The 15,218-nt window shown below is 40.9% G+C and overlaps 1 protein-coding gene across 1 annotated transcript in view; it reads right to left on the bottom strand.

Annotated features, from left to right (window-relative positions):
- Nucleotides 1-14,239, bottom strand: part of LOC309602960 (oncostatin-M-specific receptor subunit beta-like) — a 33,189-nt gene extending 18,950 nt beyond the window's left edge. The window contains exons 1-5 of the mRNA XM_082337143.1: nucleotides 14,159-14,239; nucleotides 11,434-11,565; nucleotides 6,952-7,048; nucleotides 3,313-3,476; nucleotides 484-643 (exon numbers count right to left, since the gene is read on the bottom strand). Coding sequence (XP_082193269.1) covers nucleotides 484-643; nucleotides 3,313-3,476; nucleotides 6,952-7,024 — 397 coding nt within the window. The 5' untranslated portion in view covers nucleotides 7,025-7,048; nucleotides 11,434-11,565; nucleotides 14,159-14,239. The remainder of the gene's footprint in view (nucleotides 1-483; nucleotides 644-3,312; nucleotides 3,477-6,951; nucleotides 7,049-11,433; nucleotides 11,566-14,158) is intronic.
- Between the last annotated feature and the right edge of the window lie 979 nt (nucleotides 14,240-15,218).

The following is a 15,218-nucleotide window of genomic DNA, read 5'->3' as shown; positions in this document are numbered from 1 at the left end:
TCATTCCAAATGACATAAGAAGCTGACTTGCTCTTCTCTCTCTGCTTCTTTAATACTAATGAAAGCTATGAACCCCAGACAAAAGCAACACATGCATCAGATGATGTAGCCATAGCTATATGCTTCCTCTCCCCCAGGGCTGCATCTGACCAGCTGATAGACTACGCTAGAGCCTATCCAGGATCCCACACCACTCTATGTACTGCGTTGTTTTAATATGTGAGCAAGAAAAGTTCTAAAACTTTTGGTCTGCTAGCTTAGGAAGATAGTCTGCAAATTAAAACAATGGCTGAAGCATTGCTATTATTGCCAGCAAATAAAAAGAGTTGGTTAGTGCTTAGAAATGAGAGAGTTCAAAATGGATTCTTGATTTGATGCCATCTCTCCTGAACCGGACTTCACCATTACAGTCACCAGTGAATTACAATCTAGCTTTGTGCTGGAAAAAATAAAACCGATATTGCAAAATCTTGTTTTGCTTACCCAGGACAGTCTCCCACAGACTCCACTGACTCCAGATTTTTGATGCTTCTGCTTTGCTCCTGATTCTCACTGAGTGTGACATACACTCCAAAGGTAAGTCTGAATCCCATATCCAATGAAGAGGCTTTCCTGATTTATCAAGTGTGACGTTATGAAACTCCTACAAACAAAGGCCAGTAAGGCAAAGTATTGAAAACACAGCGATGTGCGGACACTTTGGAAGTACAATCAAAAACAGTGAGAGAGAGAGAGAAAGCTCAAAGGAGGAAAATGCTTTTGAAAAATGAATCTCTGAAATCCCACTTGCTACATGTGATCTCACACTAAGTAACTAAGTAAGCTAAGCAACTGCTTACAAATCTGTACTAGCAGTGGTGAAGTGACTGATGTGCTGGCAAGACTACTTGATTCTGACAACATAGTTGTGAGTCAGGACCTGCTTCTCATGAAATGGATTCTCTCTCAGAGGCTGTCAGTGCGTTATTTGTGCCTGCTATTACATGAGTAATAGCATGCACAGATGCTGCTGCTTGCAAGTGCACCTTGTCTAATGCTCTGGATTACATATCCCTGGCTCTGAATTACAGCAGGAAGCTGCACTGGCCAGTAAGGATTTATGCATATGACACCTCATTGTAGTTCTGAGGCACAGCATCTGAGGACACTAGTACCATTAATGACAGACAGAGTAGGAAAATATCTGCTGATTTCCCCAAAATGCTTGACTGCTGTAATATGCACAAGCAAGAAAGAAGAAAAAATACATCCAAGACTGTTAGAGCTCCATGAAGGCAACAAAAGAAGGACAGCCTAAAATATAAAACGGAGTTCAAAAAGCATGAGAGCTAAATGCTCTGTAATTTAGCAAACATTTTTATATTGAATTATATAAATGCAGACAAACAGCAAAAAATACAAAATATTCTGCTGCTCTCTAAGAGAAGATATCCTACAAATTTCTCTCAGCATGTACCTCTCAGCAACTCAAACTAAGCAGGGCACCATGTAATCAGAGACAGACAGGTGAAAATGTACCCCAAATGTGAATCTCCCCTGGCATGAGAGCCTATAAGAAGCAGGAAAAAATGGCTCAAAAAAAATCTATTAATCACGTGTAATTATGAATAAATTTTAGAACAGAACATATATTTCAGTACTTCTTCATATTCAACTTCTGGTACTTCAGTACCAGATTCTCAGCATATAGATCCGTGCTGCTCGTATGAGCTGTACCAGAGCCCTGGCTGACACTGACAACTAGAGAACTGCTCTCCATTACTGCCTTCTGTCAGCAACACCTGCACTTCCATAATACCACCACTCTGAGGAAAACTGTGCAATCGGTTTACAATTTAATTTCTCACTTACAGCACTGAGGAATGTAGTCACTGCTTTGGAAGTTATATAGACTGTCCATGCTTTGGTATAAGCAGACTCAGGGAGTTTCTTTATTGGTACACATTCTTCAGAAAAACACAGAAGCAAATACATTCCTGTGTGGCAGTGACATCCAAAATAGCCAGTTTATTTTCCTGTCGTGTTTATTATTAGTAACAGAACAGACTACGTCCTTGCATTTGAAAAACTCTTTCTTTCTCCCAGCAAGTTAATAAAAATTCATTGGAAGGATGCTCCAAAAAACCACTTAATAATTTGTAGCTATATAGCCCCAGTTTCTGACTTCAGGGTTAGATCTACTCATGGGGTATTAAAAATCCTACCCCATGTATCAAAGTGGTCAAAATCTTCTGAACCACAGAGCTCATCTGCAGTGAAAATGTGGTTCTTCAAACTCAGACACAAAATACTACTAACTTGGCTGATCAGAGTAAGTTGTGATTCTTAACAGTGCCCATCTTATTTTATTTACTTCTGGTTTCAGAAAAATAAGCCCTTCTCTGCTTTATGTGCTTGCTCACAAATAGCAGCTTTAAATGAGCTAGAGCAGTTTTCCAGTTTTACTAAGTCTTAACATGTGCATTTCATATTCTTCCATAGTTCAATCAGCAGATGACTCATAATAGGTTATAATATCCCTAAAACATGCATTTAGTTCCCAAAAGATTTTGTCAGATCCAAAGGAGAAGAAATTTTCTTTGGAGACAAAAGTTCTCACACTGAAGTCACGAACTGGGGAAAACACTGGGAGCAGGCCTAAGCCTATGATTTGGGTGATCTTCACCTCGTCAGAAAATTTGGCTGCTTGAGGTGTTAAAGAAAACTAGCAGGATATTGACTTTGCAAAAGAGACATCACTACTTCTTCCTTAACTGTAGCGGTGGATATAAGGTAACTGCTAACAGGGCCAAGCACAGGGCTTAAAAGGCTTCACTCACACTGAGAATGTTGTTTGGTTCATAAGGTGACACGAGTTGCAGCAACATGACTCATGCTCGGTTAGTCCCCAGTGAGGGGTAGTAATCAAGCTACAGAAAAGACTGCCTTTCTAAGCAATGGAAGGGATGTTTCTGGGAGGATGCTTAGGGGACCTGCACCTTGAAAGGGAAACAGAGGCCTTCAAAATCAGATCTCCTAAGTCCACCCAACACAATCCTTCAATAAGGGTATGCAAAGCATATCTACGTTCTGCACAGGTGGAAATGACTTCTTCATCTGAGCCAGTATTTTTGTTGCACAAAAACTGGGCGTAACATTAGACCAAGTCTGGCACCTAGTGAAATACAGAAGTGTTTCTAGTACAGTTTTGTAAACACTATGTTGTAAACCCATACAGCAAAGCTATCTGTATATGCATCTGAACACTGATTTTCCTTTAGCTTCCTTTATATTGTAAATAACTAATACACCTTTTTTTAAAAATACACTTACTGTCCACACAGTAGTAGTTTCATCTGTTCGACGGACTTGTATTTCAAAAGCCATTGCCAGCTCAGCATCATGCGCTGACTTGCCAACATCCCATTCCACCAGCAGCCGCTGAAGAGCCAAATCCTTGGAAATGTTAAGGTAGTTTACTGGAAACACAGTGGATTCTAGGAGCACAAAAAGGACACAAAAATATTAATGTTTAGCTAAATTACAAAGCAGATCTGGAACAACAGTGGTTGAAGGTAAGATAAGTTCCACACAGACAGTTCTGAAGGAGAAAAAAAAGTGATCAAGACCCATACTGTTGATATCAAAAGCCAAGATAATCTTTCATCTTAAGGCATCAGCAGGTTAGAATGAGGTTCCTGAATGTACTGAATAGCCCCCCACCATGACATCGGGTATGCTATTTCATTTCTTTATGCCCTCAATTTACTAGCTACTTTATGGGAATATTCATCCACTCCTTTATAGTCTTATGAAGAGGAACAACATAACATATTAACAGGGACTGAATCAGAGACCAGTGCCTGCTCTGCACTAACTTTGGTGCAGCAGTTTCCCTACGTGTGAATCTTTACATTAACTGTAGGAAATGAAAGGCTCAAGAGAAGCAGCAGTTATAACAATCACTGATCAATCAAAGGAAGCAAATAATATTTTATAAGCATATTTATTAATTATGAGAATAGAGACACTGACACAGCTTAGTTGTTTATACAAGTCCAGCCTATAATTAAAGAATAAATGGAGGAAAGTCTATATTGTACCATTAGTAACAACTTATAAAAAACTGCTGAAAGAAAGGATTGTTTCTCTTTTAGCAAATAATCTACAAACTCTGTTGGTATATTTTTAATCCATTCCATTTTGAAAGGTACTGGAAGTCAAAGCAAGATGAAAACCATATGCTTTCAATCTAGTGGAAACTACTGGCATAGGTTTCTTCAGATATGCTTGGAGGGAGAAATCAAGGTTATGTTGTTCAAACACTTGCTCTCAAACAGGACTGTGGTATCCTAAAAAAGTTTTTGAGGAAGAAGTATACACACACATATATGCATGCTATCTTCTATCAATTCTCACTGCAGCCTTAATGTATAATTACTGGAAAAAAGATGAACATGTGTAAATTACATGAAAGCGGAATCTGACAGCATTAGTGTCTTCTGTAGGTAAATGCAAAAATGTTTCAGGCACAGAAGTAAAATTTCCTTTTTTGGTATAGTTATGACATGGTCCTTAAAAAAACCATACCTGCTGCTTGACAGTTGCTTTTGGAAAATAATAGCCATCAGTTTTATTCTACCATAAGGAAACTCAGCACCTATGACAACTAGTAGATGTCCGGAACTGAATAAACAAAGTGGGAGGTTTGGGAATAAGTTTCATTTGCCTAAATGACAAGGGAGCAGCAATTTTAGGTTTCACTGGAAAACAGAAATATTGTTAGCTTCACTGCCAAGGACTGACCAGGCAAGGAGCCAGAACAACCAAAGCAACAAAGTGAGCCATAAAATTAACTGTGGAAGTGGAGTATCTTATGTTATTTTGGGAAAGTAAGACAAGACACACTTCATCTCCCTACATTCTACAGACTTTCACCATCAAAACAAGATAAAGGCTGTTAAAATCCCACTTATGTTAAGTAATTGACTGTAATGTTGTTCCTCTCCAGTATGTAATCTTAGCTGCTCATTTTCTGGTCAACCTTATCTGTGCATTTATCATCCTTTTACCTGAAGCACGATGTACCAAGCTTCTGAAAGGACCTCATTTCACAAATGCAAATAGGTGGCTGATGTAAGGCTCTGGCCCTTGCCATTCTTGTGTTTTCTTTCTACAGTGCTGAAGCAACTGGGGGAGACAGATGGGCCCAGCACAAATAACCAAACCTAAGGAAGAGACCCAGCTAGTCTCTCAATGAAACTCATAGGCAGAAAGACTCCCAGGGAAAGGAAACAAATACGCCTGGAAGAAAAGTCAGCCAGCTGTCAGAAACCCCTTCCTTTATCAGGGTGCACCATTAAAAGAAACTCCTGTGTATCTTCTCAATTTCCTTATCCTCTTTTCTGCTCCTTCTCTAGCCAATTCTAATTACAAGTGGCACTACTATGCCTATTGCATTGATGATGAGCTCGCCTCTCTTCTGCACACCTGCCTCTTTTTGTCCAAGCTAAAATCTCATCCCTTTTCTCACCATGGAAAATATTTTCACCTGCCACATTTAATTAACATGACAATAACCCAAAGGTCTCATTAGTTTCTGTTTTTTCTTCATCTCTATGAGTGTCCCTCCACCATGTCCTTTTAGTTAGATGACATTACACTTCAGACCTCACACAATTTTGTTTTCCTCAGAGCCTGGCATAAGACAGTCTAGATCACCAGTCAGGGCTTATACACAGTACTAACAAACAGAAGAAATATAGTTAAGGATATATCACAGATCTTGGAGACCACTGAGTTACAATGTGGGACTTAAAGACTTTTGTAATATAATTTACACATGTAGAAATATTTGTAGCACTCACAGTTATAATCTCCCCCTCCTAGTAAAGTTAAATAATCAAGGCATCTTAAGACTTGTTTTAACTTGAAAGCTAACGCAAGACTATATGAATAATTTTATGATTAACAAAACAGACTAATTTTATGCCTGAACAACTGCATGTGAAAACAAGTGATCAAGTTACTGTATTGCAGCAACTGTTTGGACTTGCCTGAATTACAAAGTTTTGCCACTTTAGGGGCATTGGTAATAGAGTCTCAAAGCTGAGGAATTGGCACCTCAGGCAAACGGAGGGCGAACACATGAATTTCAAGGTTGAAGAGAGGCAAAAAAGTCTGAAACAGGTACATTACCCCCTTCAGTACGATAACAAGTACATTTATGCAAAAAAAGACCCCTCTCCCTCCTTCACCAACCTAATTAAAGCAACACAACTTCTATAATGCAGGCTATAGTCTAGTAAGTTCTGCGTTCTTAATGGTGGTCATAGAAAAGCCAATTAAAAATATTAATTCCTTTTTTTTCTTTTAATTGAATCACGCCCAATGCTATTGCCAGCAGCAAGTGTGCAAGCAGCACTTCTACCTTAAAATACACAGCCTTCTGGAACATTATTCTTATATTCAACTTTGTTCTCTCTGAATATGCATATTTGCTTTTTTCTTTGGCTACATATGTGAAGTGTAAGAAATAAAAATCTGGTTCTGGAATCTTGTAGCACAGTCAGAAAAGAGCCAACAGAAGTGCTGAATTTTTCATAGATGAGACAAATGAAAAAGAGAAAATGAAAGGAAGAGGTAGAAAAGCATAGAAGTTGACGAAGAGGAAATAAGTTAGTTAAAGATGACAGAGCACAGATCAAAAACATACAAGATAGAGGGGGAGCAAGACAAATAAATACAATCTGGCTTCACATCATTGCAAGTTATTGATTCAGCAGGCAATTTGGCATGATGGGGTTACAAAAGGTAATTATACAAGTTGTTTCATCACCTTACCAAAAAGAATCATTTGATTAAGCTTGTAACATGTTGTTTAATCACAGGAGACTTAAAAATGAGCAAGTCCAAAATTTCAGTTTTTGTAGACTGCTTCCAAATAAAAAAAGCAAATGTTCAGACATTTACCTTGCTGCAAGTATGTAGTGTAGGAAGTCCTCAGGGGGAGCAGTACTGCCAGAACCATGAAGTGATTCATCATTCATCTGCCTTCTCCTGCACAAGACTTGTCATGAAAGAAGACATTTCTATTTATTTGTTTCTTTTATGAGAAATGCATGCCAGACAATAGTCCAGACAACACTGCTGTATTTAAGAACGAATAAATAAAAACCCAACCACACAGACTCCAGGCAGTTTAAGAGAAATTCAGGAAGAATGGACAAAGAAAGATAAGGAATGAAAAAACCCTCTTGTTTTTAGGACCTGGTTACAGTATAGGGAAAAATACGCCACACTCAAAAAGTTCAATTTAATGTAAACAAATAAAACACACAATATCTTTAAAGTTTTCCCTCCACTTATTTCTAAGGAATATTAAAACAAAAGTTTGTCCTGATCTATTTTGGCTTACTTTATGCACAAGTAACAAGATACCCATCCTAACAAGGGAAAAAAAAAAAAAAGTTATCAAAGGTACAAAAGGCCTTGTGGTTCCTACTCCACCTAGAGCCTGACTGATGAATTCAGCAGAATTTGCTAAGCCCTTTGCAAGCACCCAGGACACCATATGGAGGGCTTTAGTTAGACTGGAGTTGAAATACATGTATCAAAGTCTTAGCAAGTTCCATTCCTCGAAGGACTGTCATCTCAAGCACCACATAGCTCTATCTAGCATTCCTTTTACAGTTTTTACACTCCCATTGTGACACGATGAAACTCCGTTTGATTTGCACAGCCCAGACCTGAGGAACTGATCGCATGTCAGACCTCATAAGACATGAATCACCTGCAAACTCCACTGTATAGAAGGGAAAAGTAAACATTCAGCAGCAGTATGGTTAAAAGCACTCAGGCACAGAGGGTACAGGAGTCCAAACAACAGGAACAGGACTATGGATACAGCTATCTTTAACTTTTAATTTCCACTTTTTACATTTCTGGAGCTGTGTAGAATACTGATAAAGAGAGTCTTCTACCACTGCTTCCATAACAGAAGTTGAAACTGCTTAGCAGGGCAGATGATGACCTTCTGCCTCTATTAAAGTCAAGGACAGAACACTTACTAATTTCAGAAGGGCCAGGAATTCACTCCAGAATTTCTTCCTAACAGAAAACCTCCAATTTAATACATGAGAGCTGCAGACACTTAATGCACTTAATGACCCTGCCTTAGGTTTATTGGTTTTGAGAAGCTCTGAATTTCTCCAAAGGATCAAAAGAAAATATTTCGAACTACCCCCCCCCCCCCCCCCCCCGCATTTCTAAAGGTCACATGGAAAGCACAGAAGAGTCCTGTGTGCAGCACTGCACCCCAGGGCTCAATGCTCACAAGCAGCACCGTTGCTGCAGTGTGCCCCAACTTTTTCCTTGTGAGCACAAATGCTTCACGTGAAGGCCCCCATATTTAAAAGGTAAGCGTTTCCTTGCCTAATGTATAGGCTTCTGCAGTCTTTCTTGCCATTATACCAATATCCTCGAAAGTATTTGGACAACGCTAAAATCAACATGAATAAAGAATCTAAATATTTTTGAGAACCTAGCCCTAATTGACATGCAACTAACAGACTGTTCCAAGAACTGACTTAGGGAAATCTGCTTCTTTATAGATTTTCTAAGCAAGTTTAGACTTTTTTAATCACCTGATTGAATTTAATATCAAAAAGGGAAAATAATTTGATATATTTTGCCTGGAATAAACATGATATAGAATGGTTCTTTGTTAGAGAGCAGTTAGTGGCAAGTAAGTGACACAAAAAAAAGTCTTTCCAGGGCAGGTTGTGTTAAAACTTCTGGTAACTCTTCAGTAGATTGTTACTCTTTTGAATTCTACAAAATGAATATTGAGACACAAAGCCAAATCTTGCATGCCCTTTTTCAGAAAAAAAGTTAAAATAAAACTGTCTTTAAAGTCAAGGGAGTTGGCTCTCTGCTCTAAGACCAATTTAATACAAGAGTGGTCAGTTAGGTTCAGTGGCGTAACTCCTGACTTAATTATATGAATGATGAAAACCTGGTCCCACAAGACTCCTGATTTTGTAAACATCTTTGCAGTTGGACACAAAGCTATTTGCCATATTTGTCATGTATCACTTAAATCCAGTATTAAATACAGTGGGAAAGTATTGTGGAAGTCATTACGTATTAGACTATTTGTTTAACTTCTATTTGGAAAACAAATCCAAACTCTTTTCTGCTCTTAAGAGGCATTCTCAACTATTGTAATGAAATAAATGTCTAATTTAACTCTTTCTCTCAAGTCATTTACACTGTCGGTTCACTAATGACACAGCCTAGATCACTTTTATTGATGCATAGTACAAACGCCATATGCTACTAAAGGGTAGTGTAATATAATAAATGACCATCAGGATATAAACATATTTTGGACAGCCACAATGCTTTTCACTATTCAGTATGTTAATAATCTGGTTTAATACTAATAGATAATAAATATAATAAATTGTGATAATATGTATCACAACTGGATCAAACCAGTTTTCATGGGAAAAGTTCTGGAATTCTCTACCAAAAGAGATTAAGAAGTAAATTTAAATAAATGAAATACTATTTGAGAAAAAAGAAATACAGTCCTTAATATACAAGTAATATTTTGACTTAAATCATCTTTATGCAGAAACTTCTGCCTGTGACTAACAAATTAATCAATCACATAAGGTAATTACTACCAACTAATGTCAAGCACTTACTCTGTATTATCAATAATTAAGTACTTTTATAAAATCATCATTTAAAAATCTGTGTCTTGGTTACAAAGATTAAAAGAGAATCAAAACAGTTATAAAAAATAAATTATCAATTTCATTTAAAAAAAAAAAAAACATGATGATAATAGATTAACTACATCCTTGCCAAAAGTGAATATAATTGAACAACAAAGGGAATGAAGACAGGAAGCCAGGGAAGGTTTTTAGGTATTTAAATAATTCATCACCCTGAAACAGGCAAAGTGCTACCTCTGAGAAATAGTGAGCAACTATCAAATGCCATAGAAAAGTGACAATCACAACCACTGTTCTGGTGAATAGCTTGGTTCAGATTTGCCAGTCTGAAAATATATGAATACCACACTGGTATGCCACCGTTCTTGAGAATGAATCACTACTGACTTTGTTTGTAAGCCTAAGAGAAGTTATGTTTTGTCACCATGCTCCAACCTGGAATGCCTGTGTACTTCGTTTCCGCGAATTGCAGGTAAAAACAAGAAGCTCTCGTGCCAGTGATTTTGAATGTGAGCTACAGACATGTAATTTGAATACTTTTTCCTTTCTAGTTACTTTTGTAATTAAGGTAATTTTGCAATGGCATTTCTCTAGTCTATCCCAGAATCACAGAGCAGTTTGTCCAACTGAGTTCTGAAGAACTCCAAGGATGGAGATTCCTCAGCTTCTCTGGGCAACTTGTTGGAGTGCTTAAACACCCTCACTCTGAAGGATGTTTCTCCTTATATTCTCCTTATATCCATACATTAATTTTTCTCCTTATAGTCATATATGGAGAATATCTTCTTTAATTCTCCTTATATTCATATATTCATTTTTTCCTTATATTTTCCTCCTTATATTTTCCTTGCTACAATTTGTGCCCGTTTCCTCTTGCCCTTTTGCTGTACACCTCGGCAAAAAGCTTAGCTCTGTCTTCTCAGTAACTTCCCATTAGTTTGGTGAGGACTGCAGGTAGAGCTGCCCTTACCTTTCTCTTCTCAAGGCTAAGCAAACTCAGCTCCTTCAGTGACTCCTACCTGTGCTCCAGCCTCCAAAGCCTCCTGGTGTCTCTCTGCTGGACTCAAGTCTTCTTTGTACTGTGAGCCCAAAACCGGACACAGTAATTTAGATATGGCCTCATAAGTGCCAAATAGAAGGAAATAATCACTCCCCCAAGCTCTAATTCTTTGCCATTATTAACAACAGTAGTTACAGTTCTAATTTCTGTGATGAATCTGGTTATTGGGACACACAGTGAAATTATCTATAAAATGGAGGATAATACTAAGGCGTAAGTTGAGGATGACTGGGCACAAAATGATCTGTCAGAGCTACAGAAGTTAGCTGAGGAAGAAATTTTTCATTTTACCCTATATTCCTCCCCCTTCTAAAAATTCAACATCTGTCGGGGCAGTAAAGCAGACTTGCTTATTCTTGTCAGTCAATCACTGAGAGATCTTTTTAACTCATGAATTACGAGTCTACTTGTAATTCTTCCCATTGGAAAAATGTAACCTTGGGTGTGACAAAACAGATACAAATGGATTCAGGACTCCCCAGCCTAACTTTAAATTAATCAGCACTGATAGATACATCAATAGAACAGAACCATTTTGGAGACCTGGTGGCAATTGCAAGAATATTCTGCAGCAATGGGAATTGTTCAGAGACCTGACAATTAAAGAGCAATCACTCAAGAAGTGGAGACAGCACAGGAGCAAATTACCTTGGGAAGAGATGAAATCTCCTTCAGTAGGTAGTCTGCAAATAGTCTAAATAAATACCTCCAGGTAAACTATTTCTCCTTCAGAGCAAAAGGCTGGCTTAGATGATCCCCGACATCCCGTCCAGGCCAATGCTTTTGTGATGCCATGGATGAGAGGAAAAAGAAATTCCCATTATTCATTCGGTAAACATGCCTAAGATAAACATTTCATCAAACCTCTCTTCAAAGGCATTAAAGCACTAAAATTCAACTGAAACCTCTTTCAAGATCAGGCTCATAGTATTCAGGAGTCATTGGCTGGGAGTTGGAGCCATACAGTGCATATACTGCTGCAATACCCGTGTGTGTAAGAAAAGGAAGCCCCTGTTATGAACATCTAGTATTAGTCAATATGTTTTGTATCAGTCTTCCTAAAAACGCATACTTCAAATCATACTTCATACAACTTTCCTTTCTCCGTGTCTTTTGCTTTGCTTATTTAAAACAGCTGCCAGTCACAACCCACATCCTCAAATGAATCAGAGCCTGTACGCAGGCTGGGAAAAGAAATGTTTTCAGCTGCTATGATCCAGAAAACTTTATTCATTTAAAGGATAGTATTACATAGGGACACCAAACCATAAACACTATCGATCGAACAAATTTTCCTAAACCAGATGTGGAAAAGGACTGTCAGCAAGGCAAATGCAGTAATAATACTACTGTGGATTAATACCACTTTTTTCATTCTATGTTCTCATTCCCTCCACTTCATACACAGACAGACTGAGGATAGGAATCACGATTCAAGTTCATACCACGCAGCACAAGGTCACTAACATAACTGATGTGTTTAGTGCCAAAACCTAATAAACTCCTTCCTTAGCCACCAAAGAGAAAGAGGCACCCCTACGTGTAATCCAGACCATAGGTAGACTAACTCGTCCTCTGGAGGCGTGTTTTTTTTTTCCTCTTAAACAAATAGACAACTAGGTAAGTGCCAAAATGAGCTAGAATGCCCTAAGTCAAAGATTTGTACAAAGACTGTGCACGGAAGTGTGCCTCTGCTCTCCCGATTCCTGCAATTCCCAGTATGATATCCCTTGCAAAATCAACAGCGCAGAGCTGACATCCAACTGAGGCAGCATTACTTGAAACAGGGAGCAGTGTCAGGCCATCGGGAACCTATTGGGTGTTGGTAAAGTAGCATCTGCCAAAGCATCCTACAACTAAATAGATCCCTCTTCAAAATAAACATCACACTCTTTATAGAAAATTTAATTTGCAACAATTATGAATTCTGGAAAAAAATGAATAGTTGAGACACCAAATTCTAAAGCAGATGAACCCTTCCTTTAGTCCTTGTACTCAGGCTTTCTTCTTCCAAGCAATTTTAAAGATGGTTTCAATTACACTTAGCACAAAAAACACATCTGCGTATGACACTGAAAGCTCCTAATAAGCCTTTCTGATCTAATGGGTGAGCAACAAGTTTAAAAAGCTGCACATGGAAGAAAGGAATGTCTATAATTAAGGTCTGATAGGCATGTAATCATTTGATCGCTTAGGGATAGCTTTATCTCCTGGTTTTTTGATAAACAGAAAGCTCTTTGTTGATGCATGCTGTTGGTTTTCTAAAGAGCTTTGCCAAAACAGGAAAACATGTATTTCATGGTCCTATGAAGGCTGGAATCCAAACAAAAAATCATTAAATAGCAAAAAAATGGGGTCTAAAAATGTAAAGTGATCAACAAACTGTGTAAGACTACTCCTGCCCCATCAGAAAGCAAATGCGAACAATTCTAGGGAAGGAATCACATAACGTGGTGGCGTGACTCATACCAACAGGAAGAATAATTTTACCATGTTTTCAGGCAAAATCTACTTGCAACGCTGTTAGGATCTGGTTTACGCTGCTAAAGCGGGGACTGGTCCAGGCATGCAATATTTAGATAAAAAGAGAGATAAAAATGTTATGCCAAAAAACCAGTCAAACTCCAAAGAATGCAGGAACCACACTGTAATTTGTCATGTTTTCTCATTTACTCCAATGGTTTTGAGATTAAACGACACATTTCAGCTGCTTAAAAGAAAGGAGGAGCAACACTTTTTCTGGATTTAAAGGTCTGGGTTTGCATTTCCGAGCAAGTCAACACCTTCTCGAAGCAGCAGGAACAGATGTTAAAACCAAACCTAATCACCTGGCAGGAGCAGCATCCTCACCCCACGATGCACCTCACCTCAGTAATTTTTGCCCAGGTCAAACCAGCGGCTTTTATGCTGCAGTTAAGCAGTGACATCTTGAAAGCAGAGAAGGCTGGGGAGGGGGGTCATAAACCGCATTAAAGTCAACGGCAAGGGACGGTGCTGCCGCGGCAATCCCTTTCTGGAGTAGAGGGAGCAGCACCAGGACGGCCCTGCCGAGCCGCCGGCTGCCCCCTCCCGCAGCCCTCCCGCACCCGCCGTGCCGAGGGATGCCTGGAAAAACGGGGGTTAAAAGGCAGGCAAAGGGTGAAGAGAGCTTAACGGGCACCAGGAGGACTAAAATTCAGAGTAAAAACTCCACAGAGCGTTTCAAAAAAGGCGCCGGGGCGGCCCTCCACCCCGTGGTGGTGGTCCCCGTGGTGGACCTTCCTCAGCGGAGGAGGCTGAGCTCCTCTCAGCCGGGTCCCCCGGCGGGAGGGGAGGGGAGAGGAGGGGGGGATTACTGAGGGAACGAGGACAGGGAGAGGCCGGCATAACTCACCTGCAGCCGCCGAGCAGCTCCCGCAGGACCGGGGGGAAAGACAGATCCCCGCCCGGCGGCCAGCGGGTCGCGCCGGCCCCCCCGGTCAGTGCCGGGAAGAGCTACGGCCCTGCCGTGCTCGGCCGTCCCTCCCCCGGGCCGGGCGGCGCCTCCTCCCACCTCACGGAGGCCGGGTGAGCAGCGTCTCGGGAATTTCCCCCCCCCTGCTCCGGGAAGCGCGGCCCGTTCCCCTGGCTGCCCTCCCAAAGGCAGGGCGCGGGCCGCCCCGCCTTATCCCGCAGCGCCCGCCGCCGTCTGCCCCCTCCTCGGGGGAACGGGCGCCCGCGGAGGAGCCGTCAGGCGGCGGAGGCCGGGCCGCTCCGCGGCCCCAGGGCGAGGAGGGGCTGCGGGGTCTGGTGTCCGCCGGGGACAGGGGCCGACCCTGGGGTGGCCAGGCAGGGAGAGGAGGACGGGCAGGGTTAGCCTGAGGGGACCATGATCAGCAGAGAACGGACACTTTGTTGAAGTGGACATTTTCCCCGATCCTCCCAGTCCCAAGGTGGAGTGATGTCTCCAAGACGCCTGTGCCTCTGGTGCCATGGCCCCAGGGTTCCTGTGTCTCCTTGGTCCGGCTCCGGGGGATGGGGACGTTGCTCTGGCCACGAAGGCAGACGAGGTGAGGAGGTGGCCTGGTGATTGCAGCAGGGCTCAGGGCCGAGACCATAACCGAGCTGGTGCTGCACCACGGTCTCGCACACTGCTGTCTGACGAAATCCCACTCGGAAATCACGTTAAGGAAGTTTATGGCTCACAAAATCCAGCTCTCCACTCCCCAAATCGTCGGACCATAAGGCAGAAAGGGAGGTCAGGGGTTCACTGTGTCTGTTGCCCTGCCCTTTGGCTGTGGGTCCCCATCGGACACTCGGTAAGACATTCAGAGCGGTACAGTGTGCCGCAAGCTGCCTGGGTCGCTGCTTCCATCAGAAGATGTAGCCATGAGGAAGTTTTGTTTAAACCTGTTACTTATTCTTTTCACGGTGTTCATGGTGAAGGTTTCTCCAGTTTGTAGCACTTTTACATA

This window comes from Platalea leucorodia (genome assembly GCF_965183815.1).
Source record: "Platalea leucorodia genome assembly, chromosome: Z".
Taxonomy (NCBI): Eukaryota; Metazoa; Chordata; class Aves; order Pelecaniformes; family Threskiornithidae; genus Platalea; species Platalea leucorodia.
This window is presented reverse-complemented; position numbering and strand designations above follow the sequence as displayed.